This window comes from Phascolarctos cinereus, unplaced genomic scaffold (assembly GCF_003287225.1).
Source record: "Phascolarctos cinereus isolate Bilbo 61053 unplaced genomic scaffold, phaCin_HiC Scaffold_2;HRSCAF=192, whole genome shotgun sequence".
Lineage (NCBI taxonomy): Eukaryota > Metazoa > Chordata > Mammalia > Diprotodontia > Phascolarctidae > Phascolarctos > Phascolarctos cinereus.
In genome coordinates this window covers 62,603,732-62,618,041 of record NW_027555625.1, presented here as the reverse complement: position 1 = coordinate 62,618,041, position 14,310 = coordinate 62,603,732, and the positions used below count along the sequence as shown (strand labels likewise).

The 14,310-nt window shown below is 42.7% G+C and overlaps 2 protein-coding genes across 2 annotated transcripts in view; one reads left to right on the top strand and one right to left on the bottom strand.

Moving 5' to 3' along the window:
- The window catches only part of LOC144455673 (uncharacterized), a 95,445-nt gene that overhangs the window by 26,837 nt on the left and 54,298 nt on the right, over positions 1 to 14,310 (bottom strand). The window lies entirely within an intron of this gene.
- Positions 1 to 14,310, top strand: part of CES4A (carboxylesterase 4A) — a 34,282-nt gene that overhangs the window by 14,736 nt on the left and 5,236 nt on the right. Inside the window, exons 8-12 of the mRNA XM_078149438.1 lie at positions 92 to 130; positions 2,306 to 2,446; positions 4,443 to 4,523; positions 6,333 to 6,501; positions 8,956 to 9,087. Of these exons, the coding sequence (XP_078005564.1) occupies positions 92 to 130; positions 2,306 to 2,446; positions 4,443 to 4,523; positions 6,333 to 6,501; positions 8,956 to 9,087 (562 nt within the window). The remainder of the gene's footprint in view (positions 1 to 91; positions 131 to 2,305; positions 2,447 to 4,442; positions 4,524 to 6,332; positions 6,502 to 8,955; positions 9,088 to 14,310) is intronic.

Here is a 14,310-nt window from a genome sequence, read left to right as displayed (position 1 = left end):
TCTCCCATATAGGGCAAATAAACTATCCTGCTTCTCTGTCTCCCAAACCTGTTTATAACCCACTTCAACCTTGTCATCTCTTCACCTGCAGAAATTCTTCCAGCTGAACCCAAAAACAAACCCTTTGGAGGTATGTTGGCTGTGATTTCCAAACCTTATGGACTTGCCCAAGTGTCTTTATCTGGCTCAGTGTTGGGGAGGCAGAGACCAGATGCAAAAATTACCCCTTTGCAGAGATTCCTAGGTAGGCCTGCAAGAGGGTGTTCAGTCCAGATCCTTGGTGCATCTCAGGGAAGTTTTTACCATGAAAAGGATGCTGTCTTGACTAAGGAATGTTTATAAGTCTAGATAGATAGATAGATAGATAGATAGATAGATAGATAGATAGATAGATAGATAGATAGATAGATAGACAGACACATACATACATACATGTGTATGTGTATATAATTATATACGTACGTGTATATGTGTTCTGTTGTTCACTCGTTTTCAGTGGTATCCAGCACTTTGTAACCCAATCTGGGAATTTCTTGGCAGAGATACTAGAGTGGTTTTGCCATTTCCTTCTCCAGCTCATTTTACAGATGAGGAAACTGAGAGCCAACAGGGTGAAGTGACTTGCCCAGGGTCACACAGCTAGTAAGTGTCTGAGGTCAGATTTGAACTGAGGTCTTCCTGGCTCCAGGCCTGGCACTTTAACCACTGTGCAACCTGGCTGCCCTTACATGTGTGTACACACATATATCAACGCACACGTATATCTATATGCATATCTCTCTATAGTTATATATGTATATATATATATATACACACACACTTGTGGGTATATATACATACATATATGCACATGCATGTATGTACACATATACATGTATATCTTTATGTATATACAATCAATACATACACAATTAGTATATATAAATGTGTGCATATGTGTGTGCATATGCATATATGCATATAGACATAGATCTAAATCTATATGTGTACATAGTTGTATATAGATACACTGTACATATATATTGTGTACACAGGTCTGTGTATACATACACTTATGTTTATTCATACATTCATGTACATATATATTTATGTGTATGTGTACACATATACACTTATCTCTATATATACATGTATACACATATGTATACTACACACACACACACGTGTGTGTGTGTGTGTGTGTGTGTGTGTGTGTGTGTGTGTGTGTGTATAACAAGGGTAGCTTGGCTGCAAAGGGTTAGTCCTTGAAGCATGCACAGATATTCCCTGCCTGGTCTCAGTCCAAGAGATGATGTAAAAGCCTGGAGTAAACTTGTTTCTGGCCTTGCATTCCTGAGGAGTTGTTACTGTATGATGACGAAAAATTTTCTAATTGGCTGCAGAGTTGGAAGACACGATGACTCAGTGGTCAGGCACACACAAGGATTGCCTCCACTCCACTGACCACAGCCACTCTGGTGGCCACTGCTACTACCTCCATGCAGGTTCAACCAGTGATGGAAACTCTGAAGGGACCTCCAGTTGTCCCAAACACACAAGGTCACCTGAAAACTTCCCTTGCAGAAGATTCATTTACCTGAGATCTGAGAAAAAAGAGATCAAGGTAGCAATATGCCCATAATGGAACACAGGCTGCTGTCCCTCCTTGATGCCTCAGGAACAGATCTAAGTAGTCTTGCCTTAAAGCCACAAGGAAAAGAGAACCACTTAGGGGGTGCTGTCCCCCACTTTCCATTTAGTCCTGGCTTCACAATCTCTGGATCCTCAGTTCTTCTAGTGGCACCATAACTTTTGGTCATCTCACAATGCCAGCACCTCAGTCAAATATGGCTGGAGACTGGTGCACCCCTAAGCTTCCACCTGGCTGTTTGGACTAAAACCAGGCAGGGAATACCTGCACATGCTCCAAGGACTTCTCCTCCCACCTCCGGGCCAGTCCACTCATGCCCCGCACATGGTTGTATGACCTTGGGCAGGTCACATGCCCTCTCTGGGTTTGTATCTCTTCCTCTGTAAAATAAGAGTAGGGTGGACTGGACGAGGCACCTTCCAGCTCTAGATCTCACTGTCCACTGTTGGCCATTTCGGGCAGAAGGGCTAGTGGAGAGGGTGGGAGCGGAGACAGGGAAGATTCCATTTCATTGCCCACCTGCTGGAGCAGCCTGTGCCCACCAGAGGGTGCTGATGGCCCACAGACCACGAGGCTGTGGCCAGCCGCGTTCACTTTGACCAGGATGATTTGGGGAAACTGGGGCAGGACTTCAGCTCTGCTGTGGTCCAGGACTAAACTTGAGTTGTCTCGTAGACCATCTGGTTTGTACCTGCTGTGGTGGACGGACTTGTTTTCACCGACAGCCCTGAAGCGCTTCTGGCTCAAGGGAACTTTCAACCGATCCCCTACCTGCTGGGTGTGAACAGGATAGAATTCAACTGGCTTCTCCCTTTTGTAAGAGACAACGGAGGGGAAGGGGAGAGGGGTGGAGAGGGCAGGGGCAGGAGAGGGAGGGGAGGGACTTCCAGGCTCCTCAGCATCCACAACTGAGCCACGCTAACTCTCCATAACAAGAAAATGGGGGTTATTAAGAAAACAGAGCTATGGATGGAGTCCTCCCCAACACCAGAAGCCAGGCGCAGGTGCTAAGTTATTGAAGGCACCATGATCCAGGGGAAAGCAAACTGGACCATCAGGAGGTCTGAGTTTGAGTGTCTAATCTGCTATTTACTAATTATGTGGCCTTGGGTAAGTGACTTCCTACCTCTGAGCCTCAGTGCCCTCATATATTAACTGAGAGGCTTAGACTAGGTGATCCCTAAGGCCCCTTCTGGCTCTCACATTCTCTATTCTAAAATCTCTTCCAGCCCTGACATTCTGTGTTCTAAGGTCCCTTGCCTTCTAACATGCTGTGTTCTAAGGTCCCCTGTGTCTGACATTCTTTGTTCTAAGCTCCTTTGTTCTAAGTTCTAAGCTGATATCCTGAGATTCTATGTTCTGGACCAGGAGTTCTGGAGGGGAAAGGGAGTAGCTGGAATTTGCCTTCACATTAGATCCATCCCCCCGATCAGCTGCTGGCCACATTGTGATGTTGGCTCCAACACCCCCTTTCTGTGCCCTTCTCTCCCTCTATACTATCCTCTCCCTTTAGAATGAAAGGGCCATCTCTGCCCCCCCTTTTCTGGACTGAAGAACTAGAATAATGCTAGCTTCCTTTTCCATAACATAGCAGAGTTTGCAAAACTCTTTACATTATTTGTTTGGGTCTATGCAACAGCATTATTATAATGCATTATTATCTCCATTTTACAGCTGAGAAAATTGGAGACTCAGGGAAAGGAAATGATTTATCCAAGGTCATACAACTATACAACCATAATTAAAAGAGCCAAGACTTGGACCCCAGTCTAGCATTCTTCCCACCCCCCTGCCATTTATATTTGAGGTTGATTGAATGTCAGTGTTCCTAATGCCCTCCCTCACTGACATATAGGGCTTTGTCTTTTGAGGGAAATATTCCAGGCACCAACAAGAGCCAGGAGAGAACCCCTCCTGGGCCCACGTCATGGGTGCTTTTAGGCAATACAGCCAAACCCATTTCCCTCATGTTGATCCTGCAATGCTTCTCCAAAGGTGGCACAGGGCTGCTGCCAGACAGTAGAAGCATGTCAGAGTAGAAAGAACCTCAGTCACATGTGACCATGGACAAATTATCTGTAAAATAGGAGTAATGATCCTTGCCCTCTTTTCCTCCCAGAGTTTTAGTGGGGAAAAGTGTTGAAATGTGAGCTTTTGCAAGACAGCAGACGCACCTGGCCTTTGTCTCTGGAATCCCTAGGAATGTGTGCTTATGGGCAGGGACAGGCAGGGACGGGCTGGCGCCAGCCTCAAAGCCCATTGTTAAAATTTCAGTGTGAGCAATTGGCAAAACCTCTACCATTGCCAAACGCTCCAAATTAGGGTTTGATTTATCGTTTTGTCGATTGTCTAAATTTATGAAAATGATGAAGACGATGTTAATAATGCAAATTAAACTTAAAACTGTGTCGCAGGTGGGGGGGGGGTTCTGGAGAGCCAGTTGTTAAACATTTAGCAGAGCACCCCTGCTTATAGGCCAAGGTGTGTGTCTGTCTGTTTGTGTGTATTGGGAGTGGGGTGAACGCTGACTCTGTTACTACTTGTGTGACCTTAGATAAATCATTGCCTGCTTGGGCCTCTTCTCTGTTTCTGTAAAATGAGGGAGTAAGACTACATGATCTTATATCATCATTATAAAAGCTCCTCCAGCTCTGTTCTAAACCCAGAAAACTGGAGTCCAGCAGGGTGTCCTACTCCCTCTCAACCGGAGCAGGCTCCCTCCTAAATCTCTTTATCTGACTTCACCCTCACTGCACACATATGTACTTGCACCAAATCTGTGGTCAATTTAGAGATTCCATTTCATCCTCAGATCATGAAAATTCCTCTCAGCCCTCAGACACTAACTAGATGCAGAATCACTGATCTGCTATGGGACTTCTGCTTGATCCTGGTAAGCAGCCACGCTCTGGGGCAGGGACATAAGACAAGGGCGGAGGGTGTCAAGGGACCACTTCTAATGGTGGAGCATCCCATGAGATGTGAAGATAAGGCCATCTGGAAAGTTGGGTCAAATTACTTTCCTTCTGGAGCACTGAGTAGCTGAGTGTAGAAGACTTCCATTTCTTGGGGCCTCACTTGGCAAAGGCTCACCTGCTTCTGTTTGGTAGAGTGAAAGGAACCCTGGGCTCAAAGGACAGAGGAACTTTGGACAAAGTACTTCCCTTCTCTAGACCTCATGCTAGGAGCTTTCTTCAGGACTTCCCAACCAACCCCGGGCTGTGTCAAGGCTGGACTTAAGCTGGGTATTGCTACAGTTAAGAAGGATTCGAACATAGAGCTATTGGCTTAAGAAAGTAGCAGGGGAGCAGGAAGAGGAGGGCAGAGATGACTTCAGCACCAACTTAATGGGACAGCCCCTTCCCCATTCATTTTTCCCCTTTAAGGATCAAATGAGATATTTGTAAAACAGCTTAGCACAGGGCCTGGCACCAGCAGATGCTTAATGAATGTTTGTTCCTTTCTCCTTTAAAGCTATTCCTCTGGTTATTGTAACTAAATTCAATAACCATGGCAGATGCTGCATGGTCATCACAGAGGTGTTAGTTTGTGAAGTGGTTACATGTATTCGAATGCATATCATTCAAAGTTATAATTATGTAAACTATATCCAGCCTAGTGGAAACATGCAATGCAAATTTAAATCCCTTACTTGCAACAATCGAGACCTAGCTAATGGAAAAAACATGGGATTTGGAGTCAAGAGGCCCTGGTTTGGACCTTAGCTCTTCTTCCTATCTATGTGACCTTGGTCACTGAGCCTCTAGGACCATCAGTATGCTTTCTCATCTGTCAAATGACAGGGTTGGACTGATTGACCTCCAAGGCCAGCTGCTTCCAGTTCTAAATCTGTGACACTAGGAACATTCATTAGTGTTCTCTTCTGTACAGAGTCCTGTACTGAGTGCTAGAAAAGATAACAAATGTAGATAAAATAACCCCTGCCTTGCAGAGTTCTGTGCCCATCAGATAGTTACAATTCAATGCTTGGAGGAACCATGATTTCATAGATGTGGTGAATCCCTCCCCCGGGGCAGATCTCAGCTCCTCTCTGATTATTCATACTGTATGATCCCTGGCCATGGCCTTCAATAAATCCTTCATAGAGAATTTAGCCGATGTGTCAGAGCCTTTTTCTAGGTCTTCCTCTTATCTGTTATGAAAGAGATAACAGCAATAGGCAATAATATACAATGAATGAATTACTAAAGAGGTGCCCAAAAATGGGCTAAGGGATGAGGGAAATATCATTATCAACCAGAAAGATCGAGAAAAGCTTCCTGGTGGAAATAGCCCTTCAGATGGGCTTAAAAGCTAGCCAGGAATTCAATGGGTAAAAAGGGGGAAAGAAGGCATTCCAGACATAAAAAATATTATTTTTAAAGCATGGAGGTGGGGATATTCAGGGCACATTGAATGGAAAGAGAGTAATACAGCTCAACTGCACCACAATATAGAAAGGAATGATCTAAAATCATACTGGAAAGGTGGGGCGGTGCTACATTATGAAGAGCCTTGAATGCCAGGTAAGACTATTCAGTTGGCACTTGGGAGCCAGTGAAGATGTCTGAACAAAGGACTGATATAACCATCTATGCAGAAAGTAGATATTCTGACAATGAGTCATGGCTTGCAGGAGGGATAGAACGGAGGAATTAGTACTAGGATGTCTTAACCTCCTCTCTTTCATTTGTCCTTTCAGAACATCACCGAAGACCAAATTCCTCTGGTGATGAAAGAGTATGTAGGAGACACTACATTCCAACATGGAAACTTTGGGCAACTGGTCCTGATTCGAAACAATATCCTGGAGCTGGCTGGAGATGCAACTTTTGTGACATCAGCTATTCAGACAGCACGTCATCACAGAGGTGACCCCCATCCCCCCAGCAACGGCCTGGCCCAAGCGAAGCCCACAGTGGGTCACTTCAGTCACCAGATATTTTTACTGAATACAATACCCAGTGCTTGGCACTGGTCACAGTGAGGGGGTGGGCAAGGGGGGGACACATATAAATTAGCAGAAAGAGTCCCTGTTCTCAGAGAGGGAGCTAGGGAGACATATATTCAAATTACTACTGCAAAAGGCAAGGCCTCCATTTCAAGATGTGTAAACTGAGGCAATTGGCCTAGATTATCTGGAGGGTCACTTCCAGCTCTAACATTCAGGGTCCTAAGGTTCCTTAATGTTCTATATTTGAAGGTCCCTTCTAGATCTAACATTCTGTGCTTAGGTTCCTCCCGATTCTAACATTCTAGGGACCTAGCTCTAACACTCTGTGTACTAACTTTATTCCAAAGTCCCTCTCATCTAGAATATCCTATGACCAAAGATCTCTTCCACTTTTAACAGTGTTTTCCATGTTCTGACATTCTGTGTTTTAAGGTCCTGTCCAGCTTTTAATATTTGATAAGTTATATATGAGTTGTTTGTTAGGTGTTATTAGAGACGTAGGTAAAGATCACTATGGGCTAAAATGGTCAGAGGCATAGAGGGGAGACTGAGTTGGGCCTTGAAAGATGGTTGGGTATCACAGGTGGAAGAGGTTAATAGGTATGACTACGGAACGATGGGGTGGCTGCCCATGCCACTGGTCCCTTCCTTTAAAAGGCATTGTAGCACAATGGAAAGAACGTTAGATTTGGAGTCCAAAGAGAGTGGTTCAAACCCTAGCTCTAACATTTACTCGCTATACAGCCGTAGAAAATCAAGCAACTTCTTCTCTTAACCTTTGTGAATTCAAGTTTCCTCCTCTAAGATGAGGATAATAAAATTTGTACCTCTTATATTCCTTCCTTCATGCAATATGCATTTCTTAAGCACCTATTATGTGCAAGGAACTCTGCGAGGTGGTAAAAGATCAAAAGAAAAGCCAGTATCTGTCCTCAAAGAGCTTATTTTCTACCATGAGGAAATAACACGGACACAGATAAGTAAATACAAAATACATTGTTGTTGCTATTCGGTCATTTTTTCAGTTGTTTCTGACCCTTCACGACTCCGTTTGGTTTTTCTTGGCACTGATACTGGAGTGGTTTGCCTTTTCCTTCTCCAGCTCATTTTACAGATGAGGAAACTGAGGCCAATAGGGTGATGTGACTTGCCCAGGGGTCACACAGCTAGTAAATATCTGAGGCTGGATTTGAACTCAGGTCTTCACGATTCCAGGCATGGTGTTCTATGTACTGCACCACTTCCCTGCCTACAAAATATATACAAAGTAATTTATGGACAGGGAGAAATGGGGTGATCAGGAAAGGCCTCTTGTGAAAAGTGGCCAAACTTTGAAGGAGCTAAGGATGCTAAGGGTAGCCAGGTGGTTCAGTGGTTAGGGTGCTGGTGGGGTCTGGAGTCAGGAAGACTTGCATTCAAAACCTGCCTCATACTCATACTAGTTGTATGACCTTGGGCAAGTCATTTAGCCTACCTCAGTTTTCTCATCTGTAAACTGGTGATAATAACAGGGCCTACCTCGAAGGGTTGCTGTGAGGCCCAAATGGGATAATAATTGTAAAGTACTTAGCACAGTGCCTGGCACATGGTAAGCACTAGATAAAAATTACCTGTTATTATTTTTTTCTTGAGAGGCAGAGATAAGGAGGGAGTATATTCCAGGCATATAGAAAGACCCAGAGGCAGGACATGGAATCTCATGCACAGGGAACAGTAAGTTAGGCCAGTTTATCTACAACATAGACTGTGTGAAGAAGAGGAATATGAAGTCAGTTGAAAAACAGATTTGAGCCAGATGGTAAGGGACTTCACTGCCAAACAGGAGAGCTATCTTAAAAGCACTAGGCAGCCTCTGGTGTTTGCTAGGCAGAATGACATGGTCAGAGGCAGGCCTTGGGAGTATGAATTTAGCATCGATGCGTACGATGGCAAGGAGATCCTGCAGTAGGCTGGTGGCTGCATGAGAGCAGAGGAAGGAAAGGACGTCAGACGAGGTGCAGGTACGATGAACACTTCGCAGCTGATTGGATGTGGTCAATGAAGGCAAATGAGACTTGAGGATGACTAAGGATTTGAATTTGAGTTGCTGGAAGGACTAGTATTTGCTCACAGGGTCGTTGTGGTAGACACACTGTAAACTTTAAGTGTCACTAGAAGGGGTAGCTAGGTGGTGTAGTAGATAGAGCTCAGGCCTTGGAGTCAGGAGGACCTGAGTTCAAATCTGGCCTCAGACAGACACTTGACACTTACTAGTTGTGTGACCCTGGATAAGTCACTTAACCCTGATTGCCTAATAAAAATAAATAAATAAGTTTTTTTGGTAAATATCACGAGATGTAAGAGATTTTTACTTGGTCTTGTATCCTGGCAGATGCTGGCCTTCCAGTCTACTTTTATGAGTTCCAGCATCATTCCCCCTCTGGGATCATCATCAAAAACCGAAGTGATGTGGCCGACCACGGTGATGAGATCAACTTCGTTCTTGGGACTCTACTCACTAAAGGTGAGATATACTTCCTGCCCTGTCCCTCAAGTAAGAAAGCCCTCTGTCCATTTGGCTGGAAGGAATAGAGTAGAAGGAAAAGAGAAATTGAGTAAAAGGCATCGTGGTAATAAGAGGAAGACTGGGCACCCCATTCCCAGGGCCTGGGAGCTCAGCCCCATCTTGCTTTCAAGGGCATACCTTCTGTACCCTGACTCTGAGTCAGCAAAGGCCTAGGTTGGTGAAGATACCTGCAATTAAATGAAGCCCCCAAGAGAGAAGACAATGATCTAGAGCTACTGTCCTCAAAGTCATCCCTACAGACTCCTCAGTTAGGGAGTGGCTCAGAGAGGTAGCCAAGATGAGAGAAGGAAGTAGCCCTACCAAGCTGATCCTAAAGAAGGAAGGAGGCACATGGTACAATTTGCTCTCTTGCCTATCCGCCAACAAAAACAGAAATGTCGAATCACAGAATGGTAGCCCTGAAGGGACCACACAGTATAGAATGTCAGAGCGAGGAGGGACTTAAGACCTGAGAACGTCAGAGCTAGCGAGAACCTTAGAACACAGACTGTTCTCGAAGGAGCCTTAAACATTATTTAATCTAGCTCTTTCGTTTGACAGATAAGACAGCTGAGGGCCAGAGAGAGAAGCTGAGTAGTCATTCGGTCAATAAGTATCTATTAAATGCCTACTACTGCCAGGCATTGTGCTAAGTGCTTGGGGTACAAAGAAAGGCAAAAGACAGTAGGCTCTCTTGGAGCTCATAAGCTAATATGGGAAACAACATGAGAACTGTTATGTACAAATGAGATAGAGATACGGGCTAAATTGGGCATGATCTCAGAGGGAAGGTACTAGCACTAAGGGGGATCAGAAAAGGCTTCCTACAGAGCTGGGAGATGAAGGAAGCCAGGGAAGCCAGGAAGCAGAGATGTAAAGGGAGAATATTCAAACATCATACTCTGTCACTAACCGTGTCCTTCCCCACTCTGGGTCTCACCTTCCTTAATCTGTAAAATGAGGTGGACTAGATAATCTCTAAAGTCATCCTTCCAACTCCCAATCCCATGATCCTGGGTGAAATGATTGACTCAAGGCCACTCTTGAATTCCAGTTTCCTAATAATATTGGCCAATGCTTTTCTTTTCCCAAGTCAGGCAAAGTTTTTCTTTTATCCTCTCACCCTCCCTGCCACCAAAGACTTAACGCCCTATAACTGTACTCTCAGTTACTCAAGGTACCGCATTCCTAGCCTGCTCATTCAGGCTCATCTATGTCCCAGATACATCCTTCACCCAGCCTGGTTTGAAGCCCTCAAGGTCAGGCTATCTAAGTCTTTTCCCCCCAGCCCTCAGGAGAACAGTCAATCTGATTAGTTGTTCCATGATAAGATGATAGAGAGTACTAAAATGATTCAATGAGATGTGAAGCCAATGTGATTTTGGCCAGCAGAGGAAGGGAAGTGACAATCCCACTATACTCTACCCTGGTTGGACCCTTATCGCCAATACTGAGCATCACATTTTAGGATGGATATGGACAATCTGGAGGCAACCAAGATGGTGAAAATCAGTCACTCAACATATATTTATTAAGCGCTAAGCACTGTGCTAAGTATGAGGATACAAAGGCAAAAAACATGATCCCTTCTCTCAAGGAGTTCACATTCTAATGGTAGAGACAACATGCAAATAATTAGGTACACATAAGATATATATATATATATATATATATATATATATATATAGGAGGACAGCTGGGTAGCACAGTGGATACAGCAGCAGGCTTGGAGTCAGAAAGACTCATCTTTGTGAGTTCAAATCTGGCCTCAGTTACTTACTAGCTGTGTGACCCTGGACAAGCCACTTAACCCTATTTGCCTCAGTTTCCTCATCTGTAAAATGAGCTAGAGAAGGAAATGGCAAATCACTCTAGTATCTCTACCCCAAATGGGGTCACAGAGAGTCAGACATGATTGAAAACAGTCCCCAACAACCAAGATAAATATTTTTTTTTCATTTTTTTGCCTTTAGGCAATTGGGGTTAAGTGACTTGCCCAGGGTCACACAGCTAGTAAGTGTTATGTGTTTGGTCTCAGGCTGGATTTGAACTCAGGTCCTCCTGACTTCAGGGCCAGTGCTCTATCCATTGTGCCACCTAGCTGCCCCCCCAAGATAAATATTTTAATATGTATTAAATGGGAGGTGGTCTCAGCAGGAAAGCACTAACAGCTGGGGCAGGGAGAGGGAGGATGGAAAAGTCCTCCAGCCCAAAGAAAGGCATAGAGAATATATTGTACAAGAATCAGTTGAAGAAACTGGGGATATTTAATCTAGAGAAGAGAGGATTTAGGGAAGGACACAGTCACTTCTTTTTTTTAAATAGTAATTTTTTCCCCAGTTACATATCAAGAAAATTTTTATCATTCATTTTTACAAAATTTTGAGTTCCAAATTTTTCTCCCTCCCTCCCCTCCCCTCTTCTGAAAATTGTAGGCAGCTTGATAGAGTTTAAATATGTGCTATCATGTAAAAATATTTCCATATTAGTCAGAATTGTGAAAAAAGAAACAGACCAAAAGGGGGAAAAAATACAAGAAAGAATAAAGTAAGTGAAAAAATATGCTTCCATCTGCATTAAGAGTCCATCAGTTCTTTATCTGGATATGGATAGCATTTTCCTTCATGAGTTCTTTGTACTTGTCTTAGATCATTGTGTTGCTGAGAAGAGCTGAGTCATTCATAATTGATCATCACATGATGTTGTTGATAGTATGTACATTTTCCTGGTTCTGCTCATTTTACTTTGCATCTGTTCATACAAGTCTTTCCAGATTTTTCTGAAATCTGCTTGTTCATCATTTCTTATTGCACAATAGTATTCCATTACATTCATATACCAGTTTGTTCAGCCATTCCCCAATTGATGGACATCTCCCCAATTTCCAATGTTTTGCCACCATGAAAAGGGTTGCTATAAATATTTTTGCATATGTAGATCCTTTTCCCTTTTTTATGATCTCTTCATGATACAGATCTATTAGTGGTATTGCTGGATCAAAGAGTATGCACAGTTTGGTAGTCCTTTGGGCATAGCTCCAAATTGCTCTCCAGAATGGTTGGATCAGTTCACAACTCCACCAACAGTGCATTAGTGTCCCAATTTTCCCATATCTTCTCCAACACTTATCTTTTTCCATTTTTGTCATGTTAGACAGTCTGATAGGTGTGATGTGGTACCTCAAAGTCATTTTAATTTGCATTTCTCTAATCAAAAGTGATTTAGAGCATTTCTTCATATGCCTATAGATAGCCTTGATTTCTTCATCTGAAAACTGACTGCTCATATCCTTTGACCTTTTATCAGTTGGGGAATTCTTGTAAATTTGACTCGGTTCTCTACATATTTGACAAATAAGGCCCTTATCAGGGATACTTGCTGTAAACATTGTTTCTCATCTTTCTGCTTTCCTTCTAATCTTGGTTGCATTGGTTTTGTTTGTACAAAAGCTTTTTTAATTTAATATAATCAAAATTATCTATTTTATATTTTGTAATGCTCTCTACCTCTTGTTTGGTCATGAATTCTTCCTCTCCCCATAGATCTTACAGGTAGACTACTCCTTGCTCTTCTGATTTGCTTATGGTGTCACCCTTTATATCTCAAACATGCCAAAGTTCTGTCATATCTAACTTTTCCAATATTCTATTTACCTCCTTAGTTTCTTTCTTGTTTATTTTTTGGTTGGATTTATTGAGTTCTGAGAGTGGACAGTTGAGGTCTCCCACTAGTATAGTTTTGTTATCTATTTCTTCCTGTAACTCACATAATTTCTCCATTAAGAATTTGGATGCTATATCACTTGGTGCATATATGTTTAGTACTGATATTGCTTCATTGTCTATGTTATCTTTTAGCACAATGTAATTTCCTTCCTTATCTCTTTTAATTAATTATGTTTTTGCTTTTACTTTGACTGAGATCAGGATTGCTACCCTGCTTTTTTTTTTTAACCTCAGCTGAAGCATAATAGATTCTGCTGCAGCTCCTTACCTTTATTCTGTGTATGTCTCTCTACTTCAAGTGTGTTTCTTGTAAACAACATATTGTAGGATTCTGGTTTTTGATCCATTCTGTGATCTGTTTCTGTTTTATGGGAGAGTTCATCCCATTCACATTACAGTTGTGATTACTACCTGAGTATTTCTTTCCATCCTATTCTTCTTCCTGTCTGTCTTCTCTCTCCTTTCACCCTTTCCCTCCTCACCAGTGTTTTGCTTCTGTCTATCACCTCCCCTGATCTGCCCTTTCTTTCAGTCCCCACCCCCCTTTACTTAATCTCCTCCCCTCCTACTTACCTGTCAGGTAAGATATTCCATGACCTCCAATCCTTTAATGTTGCAGCTGCCAAGTCCTGTGTAATCCTGATTGTGATCCCTGGTATTTGAATTGTTTCTTTCTGGCCACTTGTAGTAATTTTTCCTTGACCTGATAGTTCTGAAATTTAACTATAATGTTCCTTGGAGTTTTTATTTGGGGATCTCTTTCCTGAGGTGATCAGTGGATTCTTTCAATGCCTATTTTGCCCTCTGGTTCCAGGATATCAGGGCAGTTTTCCTTGCTAATTTCTTGAAAGATCCTATCCAAGTCCTCCTTCAGATTATGGCTTTCAGGTAGTCCAATGATTCTGATATTGTCTGTCCTGGAGCTATTGTTTTTCCCATGTCTTCCCATATTTTTTTGTCCATTTTTTTTTTCATTCTTTTGAATTTGCTTGATTGATTCTTGATGTCTCATAGAGTCATTAGTTTCCACTTGGCCAATTCTTGTAAGGTGTTGTTTTCCTTGATTAGCTTTTGTACTTTCTTTTCCATTCAGCCAGTTGTATAAGGAGTTATTTTCTTCGATGGGTTTTTGTATCTCCTTTTCTTTTTGGCCAATTCTACTTTTTAAGCAGTTTTCCAAGTTGTTGACTCTTTTTTCATACTTCTCTTGCATCACTCTCACCTCTTTTCTCATTTTTTCTTCTACCTCTCATATGATTTTTAAGTTCCTTTTTGAGCTCTTCCACGAGTTCTTTTTGCTGGGCTTGTGACTACTTCCAATTTTTCTTTAGGGTTTTGCCCATAGGAGTTTTGGCACCATTTTCCTCTTCTGAGTTTGTGTCTTGGTCTTCCCTGTCACCATAATAACTTTCTATGATTAGATTCTTTTTTTGCTCATCTTTGGGTGGGTGGGGGT